Source organism: Alligator mississippiensis, chromosome 4 (genome assembly GCF_030867095.1).
Source record: "Alligator mississippiensis isolate rAllMis1 chromosome 4, rAllMis1, whole genome shotgun sequence".
NCBI classification, from domain to species: domain Eukaryota; kingdom Metazoa; phylum Chordata; order Crocodylia; family Alligatoridae; genus Alligator; species Alligator mississippiensis.
The window spans coordinates 244,568,625-244,595,026 of record NC_081827.1 but is presented as its reverse complement, the minus strand read 5'-3'; the positions used below and the strand labels follow the sequence as shown (position 1 = coordinate 244,595,026).

General features: G+C 45.6%; 1 protein-coding gene across 7 annotated transcripts in view; it reads left to right on the top strand.

Annotated features, from left to right (window-relative positions):
• Nucleotides 1–26,402, top strand: part of KALRN (kalirin RhoGEF kinase) — a 759,663-nt gene that overhangs the window by 630,412 nt on the left and 102,849 nt on the right. Inside the window, exon 1 of one of the 7 annotated variants that reach the window (XM_019480327.2) lies at nucleotides 25,705–25,914. The exons of the other annotated variants lie outside the window; for them this stretch is intronic. Coding sequence (XP_019335872.1) covers nucleotides 25,830–25,914 — 85 coding nt within the window. The 5' untranslated portion in view covers nucleotides 25,705–25,829. Of the gene's footprint in view, nucleotides 1–25,704; nucleotides 25,915–26,402 lie in introns of those variants that run through there. 7 annotated transcript variants of the gene reach the window in all.

Sequence of the window (26,402 nt, the reverse complement as noted above, 5' to 3'; positions counted from 1 at the left end):
TTGTAAAGATTGTTTAGCTCTCAAGGCCCCCAGGAGTCCTTCTTCAGGGACTCTCTAAATTGCCCAACAAGCCTGGACTAAGTTTTGTTCACTCTGACCACTGCTTCTCAAATATCGTTCATCAGCTGTTCTGCATCAGTTTTGCTTTGCTATAGCATGTCCTTGTCCTTACATTCGCTAGAGGGTGCTGCTGATTATCATTGTAAGAAATGCGCTTAGTCCTATGTAGAGCTGAGGCAATTTATACTGGGGAACGGAGAAGAGAGAAATCAGCCTGGCCTCTGTAATAATAGCTGTATTTTGAAGTGTATACTTGAAAAAGTGGACCAATTATTAATGAGAAAAAATGTTCCTCTTTTTCATTAAACATGTATAGGTTTAATTTCTGTTGAGCAGCATAGGTTTCTGTGTGGTACTTGCAGTCTATAAGAGTCTGTCCAAAACTCCTACATTTTATACCAAACCAGATAGGTACTTGTTAGCTTAATTCTGAATTTTCAGTATTGTTTCAATACCTCAGTGGATCTCCAGCATTTTAAAGTTATGGTTCCTAGTTCACAATTACAGAATATCCGTGTGGCTACTGTCGAGTGGGGATGCTGTACGGCCACAGTTCTCAGCAGCCTGATGCTTTGTTGGGGTGAGCCGTGAGGAGGCTGAGAATATTTTAAAAATCACCCAGCCTCGATTACCCACGTCTCGCCTGCCACACCCTGATGTCAATAGAATTTAGTTGCGAGGTGGATTTCAGGTTGAGCGATCGTCCTCTGGACCCACCTGGGCCAATTCTTTCCGTGGAGCTCCTTCCTCCCTTCACACCCCACCCTCACCTCAACCTGTTCTCAGCAGAGCAGATGGAACGGCAGTCACTCTGTGTTACTTCCATCACACCTGGATCAGTAGGGCATATAGTTTCCAGAATCAGCCTTCAACATATGTCGGTCTTACTTGAACCAGGTCAACTGGTTCCGGGTCAGTTCAGTGGCTTCTGTGGTTTTTCATCAGGTAAAGTCAGTCAATCCTGCCAGCCTTCCTGCGCTTCATTGAATAAATAAAAAAAAGAGTCCAGTTATTCTGCCCCTCCAACAGCCCCTAATCAAAATCACTGGGTCCAGTTAATTCTTCTATGGTCCTTTAGACCAGCATTTCTCAACCCGTGGCAAGAATATATGAAAGGGTTGTAAACAAACTTGGAGACCTTTTTGCCCCATACACAGCCTGCCCTGCCCCACACACTGCGGGGCTGGAGCCTGGTGGTGGGGAGCAGAAGGTTGGGAGTAAGGGGCACTGAGTTAGGACTGGCCATCGATGTTTACAAATGGGTCCTAGTACAAAAAAGTTGAGACCCACTGCTTTAGACAAAATCAAAACCATGAAGTTAGACTTAAACAGCCACCCATGATATAACAATGCAATCCAAATTTATTTTTAGGCATTTCCTAAGAAAAATGGATCAGTGCTACCAATCCATCCCTGGTGGTTTTCTTGTGTGAATCAATTGAGTCAGACAGCTTTGCCAGCAACTCTTCAAATCAAGCAATTAAACCCCCAAAAATCTGATATAGTCCTGTAACTCCTGGCCCATTCCTCTGGTGAAATCCGAGCCTCAAAATTAGCTCCTGGGCAGTTCCTTACGAGAATCAATTAAGACGATCAGCTTCTCCGGCATCACTTTGAATTAACCAATTAGCATAATTAACCTCTTCCCCAGCTGTCCGTTGAATAGATGTCCATCAAGTCAAACAAAACATCCCCGCTCAATCCGGTCAGGTCCTTTCACTGACCTACTTCCCCTCTGTCTACTTGGTCTGGAGAATGACCCCCAGGACCATCTGTTGCCACCGCTTCTCCCAGACAACAGTGTGGGATGCCAGGCGCTCCTCCGAGCTCCCAGACTCAAGCTTTCTCACTTCCCCGGTCCCAGCATTATCCTCTGAAGTTTTGCTACATGACACAGCTCTGCACTGTTTCTCCACACCTCTTCCTCTCCCCTTTCTGGTTGCCCTGGACCACTGGATATCTCGTCAGCCCTTTGGCGAGCTCCAATCTGGAAGGAGCAGGAGCTCATAAAACAGGGCCCTCATCTTCTCCTCAATGCTGCTGCCGCTACCATCCCTGCAGGAGAGGGTGAGCAATCTCCAGCCCTTTTTACTTCTTTCACAGCTACTATAGCAACCAATTGTACAGGAAAAAAATGGTAGCCAATCTATGTGTTGCTATCTGTAATAGGATTAAGCATCTGGAAACAAAGAAGAAAGTCAGTACCAGAAATGGAGCCAACTCTTTATGGGCCTTCAATGGACAATGCACCACAATTGTACAAACTGATTAGAGAACAGATAGACAATTTTACTGTGCTTAAAGGAAAATCCAGTCAAGCATCATTGGTATGAAAATGCAACTCAAATATTACTAAAGTAATTTCTGGGCTTTTTAAGCCAACAGACCACTGACAGCTCTCAGAATTTCTCATGGACCACTGGCACTCCGGTCCTCGGACTTTTAACTGAAAGACATATAAAGGCAGGAGGTGTGCCACATAGTCATGCCATTTTGAACAGGGGCCTGGTGCAGTCTATGGGTCAGCCACAGACCAGTTAGCCATGTGGACTACAGATTGGGAATCACTGCATTCTTGGATTTACATTAAAGAGGAGCAGAAAAAATTTTAAATGTTATAAGCAAATGAAAAGGGACTTAGACTGGGGCTTGAGAAACCTGGGAAGCAACCCAGGCTTGCTATTTGGCTTAAACTTTTAATTTCTCTGGTTCCCCTCACCCTTTGGTCTCTTACTATGTTTATAGAGCCTGCCATGATGTTGCCCCGTAGACAGACAGGTAGAGGCTTGCAGATTGAGACCACTTCTGCTTCCCAGTTAGCTTGGGGGTGCTTGGGTTCAGGATCCATTTTTTCCAAGCCTCTAAAGTTTGGGGCAGAGTTTGGACAAGTGATTCAATTTCTGGCCTATCTAGCAATTACAACACAGACATATATGCTGGCATATCAGACACCAACATCACCCACACTTTAGCCACCTGTTTTGAATACATAGCCTACATAGTCCACTGGAGCAGTAGGATAGCTGTTGAAGTCTTGGAGTTAACAGGAAGTATGATTCATTGCCTTTACAGACAATATAATTTCAAGGACAGAAAGTCTCTGTACTTAAAACCTAGTGTCTTTAGCAGTAAATTGGCCATCTGTGACATAAATTAGCAGTCTTCTGTCAAATTTTAAAAAGTAATTGCATCCTCTTGGTGGGAAATGGCAGATAATTTTATTATGCTGCTCATATTTTGTACCGTTTTATATAAATCACATTGTGTGTGGAGTCAAGTTGCTGGCTGATGTCCTTAAAAATGGAAAGCTTCAACATATTATTTGCATTGTCCATCGACTTGAAAAAAAAAAAGAAAAAGAAAGTAGCTTCTGGATTTGGTGAATTTCCTAGGATGTTTTGTCTAGTGTCAATACAAGTGATCACATAGTAATAAGCACTATTTTTAATAATCCTCCGGCTTCACTGAAGGCCGTTGCAAATGTAAAAACAAGCTGATAAATGAGGGTGTACTCAAGCAGCCTCTGAGCCTTATCGGCTGCCAAGGATCGACTTGGATTCCAGCTGTGCTGTGTCTGGTATCTGTATTATGGTTGTGTTATTTCTTTGAAGAGAATAATAAAGGTAATACCAAAAAGCTAGCAGAAAGGAAATGGAGAGGACACAAAGCACAGAGCAGATAACAACTAAGAATCCCCAAAAGTTTTGCCCAGTTTCTCTACAGATTTCTGTTGCTGTTGATCAGTAGATCTAGATCAGGGCTGTCAAGTTAGCCCTTCCTTGTGGACCACATCTAGATCATGTGGCTCACCGTGGCTGGGATCAGGACCCAGCAGCACGTGAGTCCCTCCCCTGTGCGCCCTACCCCCAAATTCCCAGCCCCACTACTACACCATCAGCCTTTCCTTCCCCTCTCACTCCCGCTTGCTTACTTTTTGAAGATACACAGTGCAGTTTTTGTGACTAGACAGAGGCCATCTGCGACCATCTGTCTGGCATGGATTTCTGCCTCTTCAAGCCTGAAGAGTCTAGGAGCAAGAGACCTGGGGCAGAACATGCAACCCCAAGGAACGCACAGCTGATAGGCGGTCATGTGCCAGCACATTGGCAGCTTTGTCTGAGTAAGGAGATTTGAAGGAGAAGGAAGGAATTAAGGCTGAGGCAAGACGAGTGTTATCAGTGAACAAAGGAGCTGATAGGAGATAAGAGTTTCTGAACGCCGTGGTCACTCTCTCGTGGAGGTGAAAGTTCCTTTAGCTGCTTATTGCACAAAGCTGCGAGGGCAAGAGTGGCTCCTAATTGGGCACCTCTGCTTCTGTGCCCTTCCTCCCACTGCCCCAGAAAAGCAATTTAAATAAATGCCCCTGTCCTGACACTCTTGATGATTTCTTCCCACCTGACGGTTCGTTAGTCTCATCTTGCATTTTCTGACAATTCTGAGATTACACTGCTTCGTTCAGCCCCTCTTCAACTCCGACTGGGCTGGGTATTAAATTACAGTCGACATCGGCTTGTGTGGTTTCGCTGCTTTGGCTTAAATAATCTTTACTGCAAAACCTATTTAATGGTAATGATCCCTGATTCCCGAGGGAGCCCTTAGAGGACAATTCAGAAGTTGCAGTGTATTACAGGAAACCTTCAGCTGGCCTCATACAAAGGCTGAGAAATTGTTATGGCTTCTAGAAGTTTTAATTAAGGGCAGTCATTTAAACAGTTTATAAGGCTGTGGTCTCGAGAAGCCTTTTATTAGGTAACACAATCGATATGACTGGCATATAAACAGGGGTCACGGAGTTTCTATTGAACAAGCAATAAGCAGGCTCATGTTGCCAATATAAATATTCAGGATTTAAATAACATTTAATAAAACAAAAAAACTTCTGCTCCTAATGGCTCCACCCAGGAGTCTCACACTTTAAAGGTCATAATACAGAGTATGTCTTAAGGGGTAGTTTCAGAAATACTACAACTTGTCAGGTGCAATCAGATGGTAGGCCAAAAGGCATGGTGATGGTTGAGGAAGATGAAACCAATCATGTCTTATTTCACATATGCCTTTATTATTATCACTACTACTGCTACCACCACCACCAAGTTCAGCTTTTAGAAGTTTGAGATGCATGGGGTTTAAGGCAAGAAGGAACGCTGTTTCATTTAGTCTGATCTCCTGCAAAATGAAATTCCACACAGTCATCCCAAGACAAGGAGACACTGGTGCCGTAGAAGTGCACAGGGTAATCACAGAACAATTAACCTTTTTTCTTCCTCTGGAACTGGACAGGTAGGGAGAGAACGCTCCAGCTTTGCAGCTGTTTCAAAGCTGCAGTCTTTGTGCATGTTTGTTCCTCGGATGTCTTTATGAGCAGAGGAGGGAACAGTCAGGCCCAAGACTGGGATTATAATGAATTGTGGGGGTGCGGGGGTGTGATGTGCGACCGCAGGGCATGGCTACAGCACAGCTGGAGGGTGGGGCGTGGGGGGGTGGCATGGTGCACGAGGGGGTGTGCCATGTGGGCGTGCGGGGGGGTGATAGCATGTGGCCACAGGGCATGGCATGGGGAGTGGACCCAGGGTGTGGCATGGGGCACACGGGGGGGCATGGTACATGGGGGGCTGCCAGGCTGGCATGTGGAGGGGGTGACGTGTGGCTGCAGGGCGTGGTGCAGGGAGCGGGCATGGCAAAGGGAGCACTTGCCACCTACGGCCATATGGCACGGGGAGCAGCCCCAGGGTGGGTGGCACACAGCCAAGGGGTGTGGCGTGAGGAGCAGCCATGGTGGGGGGAGCACCCGCCGGCTGCGTGGCATGGGACGCGGCCCTGGAGTGTGGCGTAGCGTGTGTGCGGGGGGCATGGTGTGCAGCCACAGGGTGCTGCATGGGGAGCAGGTGTTGGGGGGGGGGGGTGCCCCACCCCGCAACCATGTGCTCCCGTGCCAGTTTCCCGCACTGCGCCCTGCAGCCACATGCCCCCCAACATGCCCCATGGCCATGTGCTGCAGCTGGCAAGCACTGCCCATGTGCTCCCATGCCGGCTCCCCACAAGGCCATGCACCCCCCCCCGACATGCTGCACGCCCCACGGCCACAGCCAGTGGGCACTCCATGCGCAGGGGCATGGCTTGCGGCCACAGGGTGCTGTGCTGGGGACACACTGCGCCCCAAAGCCACAAGCTGCAGCCAGTGGACACTGCCCACGCCTGCCACGCCATCTCCCCATGCCACCTCCACCCCACATGTCTGATGCTGCAGCCAGCAGGTGCCTCTGTGCCAGCTTCCTGTGTGACACTGTGCGGCCACGCATCACACCCCTCCACATGCCCACTGTACTCTGTCCTGAAAACTTTGGCCATCTATACACATGCTCCAGGGTGGAGGGTTGCGGGGGGTGCATTTTAATTAGAGTGGCTCTGAGAGCCGCTCTAATTAAAGCACCTGCAGTGTCATCTGTATTCAGCGTCCCACACTTCAAAATGGTTGTGGGAGCACTTGAACAAAATCTCATTTGACGAGCTTTAGTTCAAGCACCCCTGCTGCCATTTTGAAGCATGGGAACACTGAATAGACATCTGGCATGTTATAGGTGCCTTTAATGTCTAAACAGATAAGCCAGACAAGTCTGGCAAATTCTGTGCTTATGGCTTCACTTTGTTCTTACACATTAAAAACATATTAAAATGGAGAGAAATTTTTATAGCTACTTGGGACTTTATTGCACAGTAACCTACTATTTTGACTGTGCTGTCCACTTGAAGCTGTGAATGCCTTTTATCCCTCCTGGTCTGTTTGTCAGCATGGTGTCACCCAGTATGTCAGGTAGTGCTAAGCCACATATAAAAATTTGGGAAGCAACAGATGTCATTACTGTAAATCTGAAGCAGGAGCCTTCCCCCCCTTCCACCTCTAGTCCTACATGATTCCATGTTTTTAATGAGAATTAAACTTGATGCACGATGTGGTAAAGAAGAAAAAGCAAATTGCTATTGTTCTGACTTTTTTCATTTAAAAAAAGTTACCTTTGTTCAAAGAGAGGAGGCCAATTAATTTCTTCAGTCCCTTTGCCTTCACTTCTTTTTGGCTAGGGACTGAAGTTACACATAAACTGGTATAAGTGATCGGAAACCGGTTCAAATCTGTAACACAACAGAGGTTCAGTGCACATAAACCAGTTCCAAAGTGGCCAAAACCAGTTTAAGATAAATTTGGGTGGCTGTAGTATCAGACTTAACTGATTTAGGTTTAATTGCTTTATTAAACTTCTGTCCCAGATCCCCTTTAGATTCAAGTTAGCTTGCAGTCCTCCAGCATCCCAGGATGCTTTGCACCTCCCCACACACTCATAGGCTGAGCGGGCTAGCCTTGGCTCAAGCTGTCTGCTCCAGCCAAGCAGGGTGGCATGCTCTAGCACCCCCCAACTTCTGGCCTGGGCCACTGCAGGCAGGTGGCTGCCATTTCCAGAATCAAAAGTGAATGTCTGTTCACTTGCTGATCGGTTCAGTCTATGCAGCTTAGACTAACCTGTGAAGATTGAGTGAATTCAGCCTTGGGCTTTTTGACTGCCTGTACTTAGCTGTAATGTGGAGTGAAATTTCACCCAATTAGCCCCTGTCAGAATAACCTAGAACTCAGCAATAGCATAGGTCATTCAGTGGTTTCAATATGATAAACAAGAGCATCACCTGGGCTTGCCGTGGAGGAGCCAGGTCATCAAGAAAGTTAAGGGCATTCTGGATCTTGCCCTCGTAGAGAAGGGAATCAAACCTGGTGGTGATGTTGTAGTACATCTGTGTTGATAAAGAGGAGTAGAAGAGGTGCTATAACTTCACTCTGACATTCTCCTCATTTACATCAAAGTGAAAAAGGAATAACTCCAGCATAGTCAATGCAGTTATTCCAGTGGAAATGAGAAGATACGGCCCCTGGGAATATAACTTGCACATGAAGAGACGAGAAGGGAACATGTAACTGAAAATCAATTAACAGCAGTAAGATAAGACGAATCCTGTCATGGTTGGCTTTTATCACTCCATACCTTCTACCCCTTCAGCGTGTAATTAGAGTCCTTTTGCATGACATCTGAGGTCCATGCTATTACTTACACTGTGTTAATGCCTATGGGCTGAGAAGTAGAATACCTCTCTGCCAGCCATGTACTTATATAACAAAAAGATGGTCCCTACCCAAGGAGCCTCTCATCCATGTGTAGCCCAATGGAGGATGGAGGTAACAAATGTGGGGAGCACATAGTTAAAGTGGATAGAACTGAAACTGGATGAAAAGATATGCTCCATGTTATACAGGAAGTCATATTAGATCATCTATGTCCCTTCCCACCTTAAAATCTCTGAAAATTGTACTGTCCTACCACTTGCACTCATTTTTTAATGTATGCTTTACAGCATCAGTTCAATCACTGCTTACTTTGGCCTGAAGGTTTGCATCTCCTGGCACGTGTGAGTTTGGTCGCCTGAAGGTCTTTGTTAAAATATTGGCACTGTTTTCTCACTTTGTGCCTGAACATGGAGTATAACTGCTACCCATGGAGATCAGCAAGTCATCCCTCAGTCTAGGCTGCTTAACTTTGATGGTATAGAAAATGGAGCATAAATTGCAGTAACCCCCTAGTGACAAAATGGGAAGGAGTAAGACATCAGGCAAGTGTCAGAGGAAAGGTTGTCAAATGATGATGTCAAACCTGCTTCTACTGATGTCTCTGAGAACGGGGATATAGTACTTCAAAAGGGTTAAAGACTAGTTCTTGTGTGAGCAAAGAGAGGGTTTGCAGGCTGTCAACATTACTCTTAGTGGTACTGCTGAAATAGCCATTTCAATTGTAAAATCTTCCCTTTCGGGACATGTGGTTTTTCTTTTCTTCTGATATACTTGTGGCTTTGCTGATGAGGCTTTTTTTCTTTTTTGGGAACTGAGTTTAGATGCTCACATTGCAGCTCTTTCATTTTCTAAAAAGATGGCCCTTTCCCCAGCATAGGATCAAACTGTGAAACCCAGCGTACAACCCGGTTATGGGGGAGCAGAAAGGATCTTCTGAGAGTCTCTCCCATAATCTCCCCAAACCTGCTCCCTGAGACACTTCACGCATCTCATTTAACTAAAGTTTTCTTTTATGATATACACGGAGGCAAAGAGGTTTGTCATCAGGTCTTAGGAAAGGGATCGGAGGCAGAGAAGCAAATAGGGAACAAAACCATCAAGATATGTAGATGCCTTCCAGAGTTACGGTCATTTCTCTTCTGCTGTCTCTTGACTTTGCTGTACATTCTTGGATTCAGGGACATTTTGGGACCCTACAAAGGAAAAAAATATATAACAGAGCCTGTGATCAAAACTACCCACCACGTCAGAGCTGCAGTGCCCTTCATGCCAGTACATCCCCCTTCTGCGAAGGACGGTGACCCGTGAAGTCATGTAATTACAGACCCCCATGCATGCCTCTCCTGACCTTCTTCATCTCTCTTTCTTCCAAGACTACCTCATTTGCCAGGGCTTAATTAAGACAGAGGTGAACAGTAAGCACCCAATGAAATATAACCATTGGTGCTGGCGATGGCTCTTATCCCCTGAGTCTGTGCCATGGTGCTTCTGCATCCTCGAATGGTGGCGCAAAGATGGCAGCAGGGGTTACCTGTATCACTAAAAGACAATGGGGGGCAAAAACAGACAGATCAGCACCTGCCCCAGCTTCTGTTTGGGTATTTGCTTGGTTTCGTTTTAATAAGCTGGTGCCACTGCTACTGTCTTCTCTTGCCACACACAGTGTATGTCTGTACTGCACAATGCAATGTCTAGCTGAGCTAACTCGGTACTAGAAGAGGCATAGCCATGTTAGCATGAGTATCTATCTGAGATATGTTATTTTAGAGCTAAATATCTCCACAAAACTTCATTGTGCAGTATGGACATCCCCAGGGAGTCCTTTGATGAGAGGGACTCCTGGTTGGCCCCCCCAGGGCAATGGGTCTTAGAGTTCTGGCTTCAGTGAGGTGGCTGGGGCTGTTTTTCCTCCTCAAAGACATTATTTTAGCCATTTTTTAAAGCAGAGACTGCCACATTTTGGACACGTTTTCAAACTTTAGTTATAGCTGAAAGTGACAAATTAACTTTTCTTTCTGAGTGAAAATTGAGATTTTCATGTGTAGGTATTAGGGCTTTGAAAAAAGGAAAGTCATATCAGTGACCAGAACATGGGTTATCCACCCTAGTGATTAGAGCCAGGACCAGGGAGCAGAGGCAGGAGCTGAGACACTAGCTAGGGCCAGGTGCCAGAGTCAGGAGCTATTAGACAGGATTAGTCCAGCGGTCAAGACCAAGCAAAAGAAGATGGACACAGATACCAGGATAGCAAGGACCAGAGGAAACAAAAGGTGCTGGTTTCAGGACAGTCAACAAGCCACCAAGAGACTTGTTGGCAAACCGTAGTCTGCACAAGATATACCGTGTTGGGAGCAAAGTCAGCTTCCTGTCAATGACTGGCTGCCGGAGAGATGACTTAGCCCCCAGCTGGATTGATCCTCACATCTACCCACAAGCCATGTGCCAAAGCATGCTCCATTAGATAAACACTCGACACTTAAACCAGTGCCACGTCCAGTCCCCTGCTATCATAGGCAGTCACGTCAAATAATCACTTTCACAAACTGATCAGACTCTCTTAACAGTAGCCAAGTTTCACCCCCAAGGGTGTCATTCTGTTCACGTTTGGTTGTCCAATTTGATATTCTGCTTCCAGACGGTAACTTCAGTTGCCATTCATTGAATCATAGAAAATGAGGGTTGAAGGGACCTCAGGAGGTCACATGTAGTCCAACCCCCTGCTCAAAGCAGAACCATCCTCAACTAGATCAACACAGCCAAGGCTTTGTTGAGCTGGGTCTTAAAAACCTCCAAGGATGGAGAGTCCACCACCTCTCTGGGAAACCTGTTCTAGTGTAATTCCTAATATCTAACCTAGACTTCCCTTGCTGCAACTTAAGACAATTGTTTCTTGTTCCGCATCTGCCACCACCGAGAGCAGTCCAGCTCCATCCTCTTTGGAAACATTCTTCAGGTAGTTGAAGGCTGCTATTAAATCCCCTCAGTCTTGTCTTCTCCAGACTAAATAAGCCAAGTTCCCTCAGCCTCTCCTCATAAGTCATGTGCCCCAGCCCCCTCATCATTTTTGTTGCCCTCCTCTGGACTCTCTCCTATTTGTCCATATCCTTTCTGTAGTGGGGGGGGGCAAAACTGGATACAATACTCCAGATGTGGCATCACCAGTGCTTAAAAGAAGGGAAGAATTGCTTCCCTCGATCTTCTGCCAACAATTCTACTAATGCAGCCAAATATGCCATTAGCTTTCTTTGCAAGAAGGACAGACACACTGCTGGCTCATATTCTGCTTATTGTCCACTGTAACACCTAGGTCCTCTTCTGCAGAGCTGTTGCTTAGCAAGTCAGTCCCCAGCCTGTACTGGTACATGGGATTATTCCACCCTACGTGCAGGACTTTGCACTTGTCCTTATTGAACCTCATGAGATTCCTTTTGGTGCAATCCTTCAATTCGTCTAGGTCTCTCAAAATCCTAGCCCTACCCTCCAGCATATCTACCACTCCACCCAGCTTAGTGTCACCTGCAAACTGGCCATGGATGCATCCTATCTGCCAGGAAGTTGAAGATATTGAACAAAGATATTTGGTTAATGGCAACTTAGATGGCCAGCTGGAGACAGGGACAGATCCCAGGGAGGTGCAGCTGTGTATTTGCCCCCACTTTTACAGCTACCACCACTGTCCTTGGTTGCTGTCTGAAACTGGAGCCGCCAGGCTGGCAGGGGACTCGGGAAGGACGATCCACCCACCAGCACCAGTGTTGTCAGCTGACCTGGATGCCACAGCTTCTCTTGCCCCACTCCAGCTGTAGGTTGCAGGGAGCAGCTGCATGGGCTGCTGAGCTCACCAAAGACAGGTTTCTCCTTCCAACGCCTGCTCCTGGCCAACGGGGCTGGAAGGAGGAACCTGCACACTTCTGCTGCTGTCCCCAGCTGAGGCCAGCACCTCATGCAGCTGCTCCTTGCAACTTGAGGAGGTCAGGAGTGGTTCTGGGGATCCCCCAGGCCCATGTCAGCCATGCTTAACCCCCGTGTCCTCATGGTCTAAGGGGTGGTGTGCTTCACCTGCCTTTAGTAAATTCTGGATACACATATGGAAACAGAAGGACAACCAAATAGGATGTCACCCCAATTGTATAGGTGCATCTGTCCAAAGGGTTTTTCCATGTAGCATGATTACAAGTTTCAGTGAATAGAAAAGGGCTTCTTTATTAGTGTGGACCTGAAGCCAACAGCCATAACATCCCTCCTCCCTCCTCCCAAAATGAAAACATTCATCCCCAAGGAAGGGTGTAAAAATAACTTGTATGGGTTTAGTTACAATATATACACTGTGTCGTTTGTACCGGTATTTACTCCGGTGTCTTGACATATATACATCAGGGCGGAGGATTGCATAGTAGCGTTTGTCCCACTAAACTAACAGGAAGGTCACCAACAAGTGTTGCCAAAAGACGGTGACTGGAACATGTGAATGGCTTAGGTCTCGCTTGTCCTTTGGGGCTGTGGCTGAACTAAATATAGCAAATTCACTGATGTACGTCTGGCCATAATCCGGCTGGGACTGCGGTGGGAAGAGCAGGCTCTGGGCCTTTTGCCTAGGTTTTCTGCTATGTAACCAGTTTCAATGGGGCAGCATTCATTATTCTGACCTCAGTGGTTTCCTGGTCCGCTGAGCATGCTGTAGTTTGTTTCCTTGGCTTTGTGTCTGAAATGCATGCGACTTAAGAGTGAAGGAGCACTGAGAAGCAGAGATAATAGATTCTGGGTTTAGATCGGATGTTGTTACTGATGTAATGTGTGTGCGTGGATGTATTTATACAGCACTCAGCACAATGGGGTGTCAGTACGTGACCAATGCCCCTAGGAGTCTTGGTAGTATAAATAATAATTTAAGCGACATATCCTAATTAAAAAAAAATCCCCAAAATATGTTCCCTTCTGAACCCTACCAGCTCCAGGAAAGCAAGGGGAACGGTTCCAGGACCAGTATTTACATCCCCAGCTGCCAGTAGACTGCTGGGCTGGCTCCTCCTGCATTCATCCTAAACAAATATTTTATGAACCCGTTTTCAAGTGCACTCGCTAGACTGAAACTCTTAATTTCTCTGATCAGGCAGAGCAGGGACCGGCTGACAGAAAGGCATAGCACGCAGGTACTAAATAATTTATGGCAAATAATTGAAATGATGTTTCTGCAAATCTGCACATACAGATGTTTCACAGATTTGCTGTACACACAATGAGCCTGCTTCTCCCCTTGTTTACATCAGTGTATGGATTTCAGTGTAGTTGTTCCACTTCTATACTTTCCAAGTGAAAGGAGAGTCTGATCCTGCCTCACTTTTCATTAAGTGCAGATTAATCCTAAATACCCAACATGCATTTGTTTATGTATAATATATGTCTTCTTCAACAACATATGGCCTATTCATTACGGCTTTTCAGTGACTCTGCTTAAATAAAAGGTTCCTCCCAACTGTCTCAGGTGAAGAACAGTTCCTTTCCATGCTAAGAGAGGGTAAAGCAGTCTTGACTATATTCTTCTACAGAGGATAGTCAAAGGATCTATTTGCATATATTTCCTTATCAACTATTTGTGGTATTCTTTGGAAATTCTGAGCATAAAGGAATGTGTTGATTCTACAGACCTTTTACCTAGTAAAATTTTGCCCTTTCCTTCTGCAATACTTATACATTTTTAAAGTAGCTCTTAAATATTACAAAGTTTGCAGAAATCAAGGAAATGTTGCTTATGGACCACAATGAAAGTTGGTGTGGTTTCCAGTCTCCCAGGAAATACATAATTTCATAGGCATAACAGGAGTTCACTGCCCTAAAAGCATGTAATAAGGCAGCGCTGGAACTTTTCATTTAATATGAGAGATGAAAGTCACATCTGCAGGTTCTCTGGGTTTTCACAAAGGTATATAACTCCTGGGGTGTAGGTTGTAGCCATGTTGGCAAATTGAGGCAGTCAATGGATGAATGATGGGGGGGCGGGATGTAGACCTCGTGGATAACACTCCTGGTAACATTAAGCTGTTTGATGCCCATCTTGATGTCTTTATTAAGATATTTTCCAAGCAAGAGAGACTAAAAGTTAAACAGAGGATTGTAACATTTATGAGTCAACAGCATCTTTCTCTTTTGTAGATTAGGTAGAAACAGTGAACACTTATTCCACAAAATCATTCTTCCTTGAGGTCAGTGTCTTTTTCAGTCTTGGAGACCTCACAAACCTTTTATTATTTCAAACACTGCCTGGTCCTGTCTATTGGACACCATATGTGCATCTCTTTCAGGTTTTAAAATAATGACCAAATCCTGCCTTTGAATGTGTACATGAAACTTCTGTTGAGATCTGGGAATTGTGCCCAGAAGTGTGTCCATCAGTAATCTGGCTTGATGGTAAATCCTCTCTATGAGGTTGCTCTATTGCTGTCACCAGTAGAGCCTCTGGGTTACCACTGTCAACACCGTATTCACTTACGTGGACAAGTGTGGGCCACTGAACCTGCATGGAGCTGTACGTATTCTACCGCATTCACGCCCTTCTGCAGGCTCCACGTGGGTTAGAAGATGTGGGCTTCTGAATTTAAGATACAGAAATATAAAGGGATGGATCCATAGGCTTAATTATAGTGACTATGGGAATAATGACACCATATCTTTTTGAGTATTTTGGCCTAGTTTGATGGGGGGGGGTTAAAATGAATACATTATTTAGCAATCAGTGCACATCCCAATACTTATATCTGGTTTTGCTGTGATCTTAAACTGAATAATACAGCCCCCTAGCATAGGAGTAAAGCTTCTAGTTTTCTTTAACTGGAGAAAAAATGAGTGTTGTGTTATAGGTGATGATGTGCCACACCATCTGCACCCCCCCATTTCAAAATCTTAGATATGCCCATGGCAATAACCTTTCCTTTTACAGTCACAGCATCAACTCATCCCACCACCCCTTCTTCTCAAACACAGTATGGAAAACCTACATCTCCTCTGGTAGAGAGGTATTTCCCAGTTTTAGGAATAGATGGATGATCCCTTATCATATACTTTGGGACAGATGTGCATGCACAATGCCTACTGCCATGAGGCCTTGATCATTTATTGAGGTCGCGTAAGTGTAGCAGCAATACGAATAGTAAGTCACATACCATGATTATGCAATACTATCATATGAAAACAGATGTGAAAATACTTGGTTTTCATCGTTAACCAAGAAACCGGTTGAATATCATACACAAATAAAAATGATCCTAGTCATCCTGTGCCATACTGTCGTACAAGAAGGCAATATCTACCTGGATAGTCTAGGTACATAGATTTTCAGCTCCAGTTACTGCCTCGTGGTGGTGAGATGCTGTACGTGGAATTGTCAAAGGCACGTGTTATAGCCTGCTAAATTGCCAACAACTTCAACAGAAGTAAAATTTTAGTGCTGAACACCTATGGAAATCCCACCTGAGATGCATGAAACCTCTTAGAAAAGCCACTGTCCCCATGCTTTGGAAACTACAAAATTAAATTGGGCAAAGATAACACATGATGGTAATCCAATACAGAGGGCTTTTATTCCTGCCAGAAATTATTCTATAAACCATTAAAAGTCATCTTGCTTTATTTTCCCCCACATAAGCTTTCCTGTTGCTTCTGGCTTTGTTATTTATTTCCACCATACATTTCAATCACAGTTTTACATTTTCTTTTATGCAGCACATCAGAAACTTTTGCAACGATGGCAGATTTGCCCTAGTCACTGCTTCCTGGTAAGAATACCTCTGCCGTCTACAATTACCCTAGCAAAAGGCTAAGTGAGCGAAGGGTTACATCTAGTGATGTTAATACAGCAGCCTGGCCAACCAAGTGAAATGTTTGACAACACTGACCCAGCAAGCATGCATTTTAATTTCAGCCTAGATCCTCTCTAGCAGGAGAATTGGCCACAACAAGCAATTTTCATCTTTATCTAGCAAGCAGTTTCTGCCAGTTTTTGTTTTTGTCTTAGTTGGATACTTTTGTAGGAAAAGCAAAAGGCCCTGGAACAGCATGTGCTGCTGTCTCTAAGCCACCTTAGGGGGCCAGAGTGATCGTTTTCTAAGAAGGCGGCTGGGAGCAGATTACCTTAGGAGAGAGCAGTGGCATCAGAAGAGAAAATTAGCTTCACTTTTGTCATCACAGAACAAACTCAGTCTGATAAGTCAGGTCAGGTTGAGAACAAGGAAGAACAGTTAAGAACTTCTGGCACTTTTGATGTCCTCCTATTTTGTATATACTGATTAGTCACCATTGCTAGAGCCAGCTCCCATAAATTACACCGTGAGGTTGTGATTGCAACAACTAAAGACAATAATTTCATGTTTGTCACGCAGGGGCGGGAGGCGCCCAGGTTTTCTTGGAAAAGGAGCATGGAAGAGACATGTGAGGGATAAGCTCATCATTTCTCCATGTGATAGACACTGAACTATGGAGGCAAAACTAGTTCAAAAGGCAGCACTAGCATATGCTTTTTGTGTCCTCTTTCCTTTGATGCTGTGAGTAGGCTGTCATTCCCACACATCTGATTTTGATCTAATGGAGATAAGCGTTTTGGAAAGCCAATGCAAGACCTGTTTTTTTATTGCTAGACTAGAAATGCAGTAATCTTTTGCTCTGACAAATACCCTTTTTCAGCTCGTATCCATCACTGATATAGCTGTCTTGATGGCAATTCGTGCAGACCGTGAGATAACGTCACCTTCAGCCCCATCACGCTGGTCATTATGAGTTGGAATAGTTATATGAGGATACCAGGGAGGGATCATCATTGCCGCTACAGTCAATCATAATTTATCAGACGTTTTCACTGATTCATCAGAAAAATCCTTTCTGGTACCGTAAAGATGGTTTGGCGCAGTTTAAACATCTGTTGGTTGATCCTGGTGTCATATGGAAGTACGAACTGTCTGGATGACATGTTAGCAGGAGGGTTTGCACTGAAACAGTTGCAAAAGAAGTGAACTTTACTTTCTGCCTATACCCCAGTCTGGAATTAGATCAGGCAATTATGTATTGCAGACCATCCATGCAACACCCAGGGTGGGATATCTGTGGCTTTTTTGTGTTCTGCCTAAGCAAGCTCCTGAAAAAAACTGGCCACTTTGATTATGTCATAGTATGATATGAAATATGAGCAAGCAGTGAGACTAGGAAATGAGTGGAAACGGTACAGGATAGCAGTTTTTATATTTAAAAAATTGCATTAAGGAGGCAACACGTATTATAAAAGAACAAGGTAAGTATATAGCATGCAAAGCCCACTGGACTCAGTGGAAAAACTGGTATGACTCCAGGACCTGCTTGCACAGGATTTTAGTTGAAGCTCAGAGGACTTGTACTCCAGGGGCACCCAAGGAATGTACAGTTCAAGACATGGGTCGTCACACGGATTTAGGGCATTTGCACCACAGACCAAGGCCTAGGGCTGGGGTTCTGGAATCTTGTAATTATATCAACTTCCACATTTTCATTTTAAATTAAAAAAAAAAAAAGGTTTACAAAGGAAAAACAGTCAATCTGAGTCCAGAATAATTGATGGAGTGTTTTCTGCTGGAGTTTGCACAGAGCCTGCAACAATAACTCTGAGGTGTACACTACATGCCCAGTGGGATGCCAGGACCCCAGGGATGCTCTGGGTCCTGCCATCACCACCTCCACAGAAGACAGTGCGCGCTCCAGAGCAGGGATGTAACAGGTCCGCCCCACTCACACATGTAAAATCTAGGAGACCGCCTTGTGGCCTCCAGCACCACCACCCCTCCAGGTAGAAGACAAGACTGTGCTACTGTCCTTGCTGTTTCCAAAGGTGACAGAGCCACTGCTGTTGCTCCTGTGCAATAGGGCGCTGGGGAGGGGACAGTTGGGGAAAAGAGTCCTGGAGTCCCGTGACTTTCCCACCACTCCTCTGGGAGATGAGGAGGACTTTTCCCTCTGCTCCACTTCGTGTTAGGGTGGAGCTGTGGCGTGGCCATTCAGCCCTAAGCTTGAGTCCTCTGTCATCTTCACAACACATGTTGACCATGCACACATGGCTGTTCAGTAAGGAGTGTGCATTGCATTGTGCCTGTATTTCTTTCACTTTTGTTTTTTACAACTAGTTGAGCATGCTTTTTTCCCCCTCCCTACTGTTGGGCTAAAATCTCTCCTGGGAGTTGTACCCACTCCTGGGAATCTGACCCAATCTATTTATTTTTTTAAGCATGTTTGATCTGTTTTACTACTCCATAAAGCGTGGCGGTTTCCTTCCCCCCCACAGCTGGTATGACAGGACGCCAGCTATTTTTAAGAGTGTGGTTCATTTGATTTCATTTAATGAGCGTTCAGCGCTGTTCAAAATAGCTGTAGCCAGAGCCAAGAATAATGTTCCACAATGTGCTGTGTCAGCATGCAACATGTAGCTCTGCTTATTCACCTTCCCCGGGACTGTTTTGATCTGTGCTTGTCAGTGGGGATTCATGGAATGAGAGTATTTATTGTAAAAGAAGCAGAACTCGTGGTAGAGGTGATATCTTTTATTAGATTAACTAGATTTTTGCAAAAAAAATTATTTAATTGCAAGCTTTTGGGCACAAGCACCGTGCTTCAGACATAGGAGGGTTTTGGGTTTTTTTGCAAAAATCTAGTTGGTCTAATAAAATATATCACCTCTACCATGAGTTTTGATTCCTTTTGCCTCTAGACCAATACGGCTACAACCTGGATACCTGACACAGTGTTTATTCTAAGTTTTTATCACAAAACGGGCTGCACAAACCAGATTCATAGTTTGTTACCTGTCCTGAGACATAACAGAATAATATGGGGCTGGTTTTGTAGTTTTAGGACTAGGTTAGCCAAGCGCTTGTATGGGATGGTTTAGATAGGGACGGTCCTGTGTAGAGCAGGAGGTTGGACTACAAGACCTCCTGAGATCCCATCCAGCCCTGCTTTTCTGTGATGCTATGAAAACAGTAACAATCCTCAGTTTGTGCGTTGGGATTTCAAAGAGCCCAGATAGATTATATGTTTACAGTGATATAGTTAGCCCCTCCACCAGCGTTAAAAAAAAAAGCAAGCGGACAACCAACTCCTACATCAGGGTCACTTTACCCAATCTGGCATAGAATTACCCCTGAAAGAATCAGGGATCAACCTCCACCAGTGTAAGTCATACTAGTGTGTCATCTGTTTGCAGCTTACAGAAAGGATCTTTATCCCTAATTTACACCTGGGACAACTTAGACTCCAGGAAGTGAAGGAATTATCCGCAAGGTCACTCGGTAAGTCAGTGGGAGGACCAGTTACGAATCACTCATCTCCCAGGGTCCTTCCCACTGGTCTGTGCAGACTCCAGCATCCTCAGGGCTGCCAGTTGGCAGGCACATCTTTTCTGGATTTCTCAGTAATCTCCATGTGCACAGCGTGCAGACAAAGTTCACAGCACTTAGTCTATTCAGCTACGTGCTGTTTCTATTAAAAAGGATTTTCCATACCAGGTCCAAACATCAGGTGTCAGGATCAGGCACATCCAACATCCATTGCTTGTTTTAAACAGATCACCCACTAGGAACCTAGTTCTTTGGTCATGGTACTGAAGGGGATGGATAGCCAGTGGTGATCAATTCACTTTGCGACCGACATGCATAAGTAGAGAATAGAGGATGCTAATGACTATTATTGCTACATAGATGAAGGGCGGTAATATCTGTTACAGTGTGATGAATTTTACCTGCTCTTGAAGCATTGGCTTGTAGACCTCTCAGCCGATTTGGGCTTGTTCTGTTGACCTGATTGGACTTAGGCTGAGCTACCCCAGCTGAGTATTTGGCCCTTTGTCTCCTTGAGACGTGCCTCAGTTTTCAGCCTAACTCATGCCTTCCAGATGACTAAACAGCAGCTTCAGATATGAAGATGCATCAATGGCATAGAGGAAATATTTCTTTGTTGCATCAGTATGTGGTTCCCTTTACTCGAGGATTTCAGCAAGAGAACTGGCAAAAATCTACAAGCAAATCACTCCGTTGCTAGAGAAAAACATCTCTGTGGGTAGCAAGATACTTTGCTAAATCTGCTGACATAATAGAGCGCAGGGCTTCACGAGTACTTGGTGGCCCTCAGCCCAGTTCCACGAACAGACTGACCTGATTTTTTTAAGCATCCCTGTGTTATACCGAGCAGCACACCTCCTCTCCAAACGTGCCCTCCATCTCTTCTTTCCAAGAACATGAAAGGCGCTGTTCCATGTCCATCGCTTTGAAGTGCAGAACATCACCCCATTCCCTCGCAGCACAATCCTGCCCTTAAAAGGTGAAGGAGTTCCCCGTCAACATTAAAACATCTCAGCCCTCCATCCTAGTAGCTGCACATTGCAAGGCTAAACATGTGAAGGCTTTTTACTCTACTTACTAGCTTAAGAGTGATAACAATCCGGCTCGTGGGCCAGGTACAGCCTGGAGAGCCCTATTATCCAGCCTCCACTGCTGCCCTGGGTCCAAGGTGGACCAGCATGCAGGACCAGCCCCATCCCTATGTGCAGGGCCTGGGACACATGCGATCTCTTCCTCGCCACTCTGGGACCCGCGCTGCATGCAGTTCTCCCCTCCCTTCCCCACTACTCCAGTGTGGATGCCACACACAGCATGGGTCCTGGAGCAGCCAGAGCAGGTGCTGGATCCAGCACGAGGGGGCAGCTTCATTGGCCCAGTCTGGCTTGTGGGGCCAGCTACATGCCTGTGGCGTGGTCCTGCAATGCTCCTCTAGCCCCGTGGGCTAGACAAACTTAACACCCCTGTAGTGGCTGCTTTTTACAGGAGTGTCAACAATTACTGCCTAGGATGCGCCACCCTGTGCTTCAAACCTGTGGGATAAGGCCATCCCATGAGACTCAGATGGGGCAAGATCAGGCCCTAAAATTGTAGCCAAGTGCCGCATTTGCAGAAAACAACCGTTTTGTTCTGAGTGTCACGTCAGTACATATTTTGCTTCACAGAAACCCTGGAGCTGAGGCTCAGCTTAAAACAAAACTTCTGTCATAACCCCTGGACCATACAGACTGTTTCTACATCCTAACAAGTATTTTCATATGCGACAGCAGTGGCTTGCAAACTTTTAGAGTTGGTTTTCATTTTTTTCTTCCCATTTCTCCATTTATATTTCTGCCTTCCTATTCCCTTCTGTCGCACACCCTCTAGCAGATCACCCTGCGTGCCGGTTTGAGAAACGCTGCCATTGAGATAAAGACATTCCCCTTTGGAGCCCTAGGACCAAATTCAGCCACAAAGGTAATTTGCCACTGAAGCTGATGGCAGCGTTAGGGCTGAACAGGAGCTGACTTGTGCTGATAATATCTTTCTCGTCTTTCACCTTGAAGTGAAAATTGATATTATGAATGCCAAGGATTTTGAGTTTGATCAGCTATTTCTTATTTTGTAAATGTTTTACTAAGATATTATATTGTAATTTAGCACGGTGATTTTCTCTACAGGGCTAATTTCCAGTGTATGCATTGTCTTCACAATATTGCCGACACTACATGTTTAAAAATCATCTGCTACCCCCACCCAAATCACAGTTTACTTGTACATAAATATGCATATAAAATTTGGGGGCTTTTTATTTCCCTCTGGTTTTTGACCATTTATCTTACACTTTAATCATATTTTCAGGCTTTCCTCTGAAAAACTAGGAGAACTTTCTCAAAAATAAAAAGCTGAGATTCTCTAGTTTCCAAAACTGCAACTCCAAAGCCACAAAAGGAAAACATGAACCAGTGCCAGACTCTCAACAAAGAGACATGAGCTGGCAACACTATTTTGGTAACGCATCCCAGTCTGTCTCCAGTATAACACACAACACGTTTCTAAGGTGCTGGTTGCAGGTGAGTGGATCAAGCCTGACCCAGTCGAAATGGCAGAATCACTGCTGACAGCAAATGAGCTTATTTCTCTCCGGTCTCAGAAGTGGCCGCTAGGTGTCTCTGCGAACGCCGCAGAAAAGAGGCTGCTCTGTTTTGCCAGATTGTTTGATAGAAAAAAATACAAATGCACAAGGCTTTAGTGACACCTTAGCATTGCTCCCGTCGCCTAATACAAGCTGCTCATCTAGGACTGCAGCACCACTCCAGAGCAGTGAACTGTGCCAGAGTTGAGCCTGCAAGGGGCTGCTTGGGGCCTCGCATGCCCCACACACGGGGGCACCGGATCAGGGTGAGGGCACTGGGTGGGGACTGGCCATCAACGTTTATAAATGGGTCCTGGTACAAAAAAGGTTGAGAACCACCGATCTAGTCTAACCCCCTGCTCAAAGCAGGACCATCCTCAACTACATCATCCCAGCCAACTATATAATCCCTTTGGCCTTTTTACCCCTGTTTTCTTCCCCCTCTTTTCCCTGTTTTACCTTTTGTTTTTTCTAATTTCCGCCTATTTATACTTTCATTGACATCCTGTCACACTTTCTGTGTCCCTCACTCTTGTTTTCTTGGTCTCCTACTGTTCCTTTTTCACTGACAACGTTCTACCTTGTACTTTATCACTGCTGTCTCTTTTTTTTCCCCTTCCTAGTGCCCTCAGTGGTACTATGCATAAAATGGGAATTGTAGCACCATAGGCCTAATTTTTCAATTTTGCTTCCCCCTCCCTTACCTGTTTTACCTTTTGCCTTTCTAATTTCTACCTATGTACATTTTCGCTGACATCCTGCTACACTTTTAGCTTCCCCCATTCCTTGGAGTCTCAGAAGAGCAGAGACTCCCTATGCCTGAAGAAGGGTGACTGCACCCAAAAGGGTGACTGAGTTTTTTCCAACTACTCAGTTGGTCCAATAAAAGAGATCACATCTACCTGAAGAGCCTTGCCTGCCCTAATCCCAGCCAAGGCTTTGTCTAGCTGGGTCTTAAAAACCTCCAATCATCCAAATGATTTCCCACAATTTAAAGAGTTGGTTCCAGCCGGTGTACTAGCTTCTTCCTAAACCCAGAGCACTTAACACTTATTAATTATGTCTACTGTGCTCATACCAAGGGGCCGCGCAGGAATGGAGCCCCCATTGCAATCAGCTGCATACAAATACCACATCTCTCATTTTGGCAGGGTCTGCTACTAGTGTCCAGGGTCTGCCTAACCCCGATTCTCCTTTTTCATGTGTGCAGGAGCCCAACATTTATTTTGAGAGCTATTCCCCCACATTTTTAGCTACGTAGACACAGCATTTTTTCAGGTACAAACACAATACACAGGGAAGTGGAAGTGAAGAGAGGTGGTTCACTTCAGTTTTGCGTATCAAAGAGAAACTTGACGCCAGGGATCCCCGTTTGCAAGGATCTCTTCCATATTTTGACCTGGTTACTACATTGCCAGCATTACAAATTGGCTGTGGCCGTGCTGGAGGCCTGGTCCTGCCCTTGCTCCTGTTCAAGGTGCGATGGGGAAGGGTTGGTATTATTTGCAATGGGAGCACAATCAGATTCTCAATGAGGTTCCCTGAGGAGCTCTGCTTGCTAAATTCATTGGACTAAATTCACTGTATGTGGCACAGAGTCAGTGCAGTTTACTATACACCAGCATGGACATAATCACTACCTGGAGGCTCCTGGAAGAGATGGGAGCTCTAAACCCCCCCAAAAGCTCAATCATCAAATGTCCTAAATCAGCCCATGCATGCACCCTCCCTCGCCATCCTCATCCCCAGCCGGGTGTTGTCCTGCACAGCTCCAAGGCCTCCACTGCAGCAGGCTATATGGACTCTTTGCTGAAGTGGTGGCCTTCACCAGCATCCAGAGTTAACCGTGAGAGACATGATTTATTCATAAGTGGTCTATGGTGAAACAGAAACATCTGTTCTTTTATTCAAGTCACTAACATAATAGCCTCCCAGAGCCACAGACCAGCCTGACAGCATGAAGGAAGTGGGAAGCATCAGTCATGTGTTTGTTTTCTGCAAGATACTCCTTCTCGGAAGAGGCCGGGCAGGCCGGCGTTTCTTAGGATGAGAACCCCACGAAACAGCAGCAGCAAGAACCACAGAAAACTTAGCGATTGCACGGACCATGGGACTGGTAGGCAGAACCCTCTCCTCATCTCAGCCACTTACTTCACCTGTGGCCTTGAGTAAGGTCATGGCTCTCCCTACTGCCCTCAGTGGTACTATGCATAAAATGGGAATTGTAGCACCATAGGTCTAATTTTTCAAAAGCTAATAAGTGCCACATACCACAATCACTAGCACTGCTTGAAGGGACCTGGGGTTCAGGGGCTTGGCCGCTTTTTGCTGAAACTGGACACCCACTTTAGGAAACCGTGGCCAAAGGTGATGGCGTGGCATCAGCAAGCTAATCATTGCACAGAAGCTTGAAAACACCAAGTTCCCTAGCAATGCAAAGTATAGGTGCAATTCAGGAGATGTCTGCACCTGCAAATTAATCAGAAAAGAAATTTTGTCTGGAAAAAACAAGGCTCCTTAAAAGAATATTAAGTCTGCCAAACCCTTATTGATCCTCATTTGCTCTCTGCCCACCAGTTTCTTTTTTACTGTAGTCTTGTTTCACTCAGAGTATCCTGTCCTGCTGAAGCTAAAGTTTTTCTGAGAGGCAATTTGTTTTTGAGACATAGGACTTCACATTCTTCCCCGAAGACCTCCTAATCCACCAACCTTTGTTAACTAATCACAGGCAGCCAGACTGCCAGGTGCTCTCATTCCACAGCAATCCCATCAATCCCCAACAGGTTTTTAACCCTGCCCCATCCAGACGCAAACAAATCCCTTCCCTCTTGCGAAAGCAGTACAAAAAAGTCCCATCCAAATGCTATCAGATGCTCTCTGGATCTTGCTGCGTTTTATGCAGCACTCCCACTATGCTTTCCGATCCCAATTTCCATCTACTAACTTGGTTATGACATAAAAAAAAGAACAAAACAAGTCTTTTGGCCGCTGTTAAAAATAGAAAGGAAAAGAAAGGAATTTGAGATCCAAGATTTTTCATCGCTAATGAATTCAAGACAGGCAGGCTTCAGCGTATGTGTGAGTACTGACAGAGACCCTTGCATTACAAAATTTCAAACTGGCAACAGATAGTAGTATCTCGGCACGCTGATTGTGTCATTAACACACCCGTAGCTTCCTCCTGCCCATCCCCCTGGTACAGCCAGCAGGGCTGAGACAGATCCTAATCCTTGACCACTGCTTTGTCACCTTGGCCAAAGCCATCCTATTGAAAACTATGGGGCAGCAGAAAGAGGTGCCCCTGGTTTTCTAGCTGCGCCCAGGCCTTCTGCAGAAGTGCATCACACTATCCTCCTTTTATTTCATTGTGGGTGTAATTTGCTTTCTTGGTAAAAGCTCCTTGTACAATATTTTGGCTACAGGAGCAGCATGCCTAATAGGAGGTGCGTCCCAGAAAGCCGTTCACCTCCACAGTGAGGTTTTTTTATTGCATAATGTGTGAGCTTGTCCTCTGAGATGGGAATGCAGCCAGCAGCTGGCTCCTCCTCCCCACTCCAGCGGCTCCTCCTGTTTCCAAAGGTGGTTTGCTTCCAAGTTAGAGCAGAGACAGCACTCGGGGTACTCGGCGAGGAGTCCAGCTGGTGCCTGGAGCCCGGTGCAGTTTTAGGGTCAGGGGGCTGTTTGCCATGAGCAGCAGCAGAGCAGGATGAAAGGTGGGAGGTGCAGCTCTTCCAGCAGCTCCTGTTTGGGATGGTTCCTTGCAAAGTGCTGCTGCTGCGGCACATGCAAAGGTCAGTGGCTGTGTAACTCTGCTCTCTTCTGAAGTAGCTGTGTGGGAAAAAGAGCTGAGTTGGGAAGGGGGGTGGTGGAGGTGGAGAGCTTTTTGAGGAGGATTTGATGTCTGTAACTGTACAGAACTAGGCATTTGAAACTGGCCAAGTTAAACACTTGGGTTTAAGTGGGGTGGAACTGGGAGTGGTGGCACTGGGGGTGGTGGGGTGGAACTGGGAGGATGACTCCTCTGTTGTAGGACCCAGGGGTTTGGGGGAGCGGAGGGGGAAGGGGCCTTGGGTAATAGATCTTGAAACCCCGATCAAAGCAGTGGCTTGGGTCTCAGCTTGGCTGTGGATCTAAACTTCTCTGCTGTCACGAGATCGCACAAATCATCCCGTGCAACAAGCAAACGTACAGTGTGACAAATGCCTTGAAAGTAATGTTCATGCTTTGCGCTGTCAGGAGCGCAGCTGCTCTTAATCAGCGCCGACTAGGTGGACTTGCA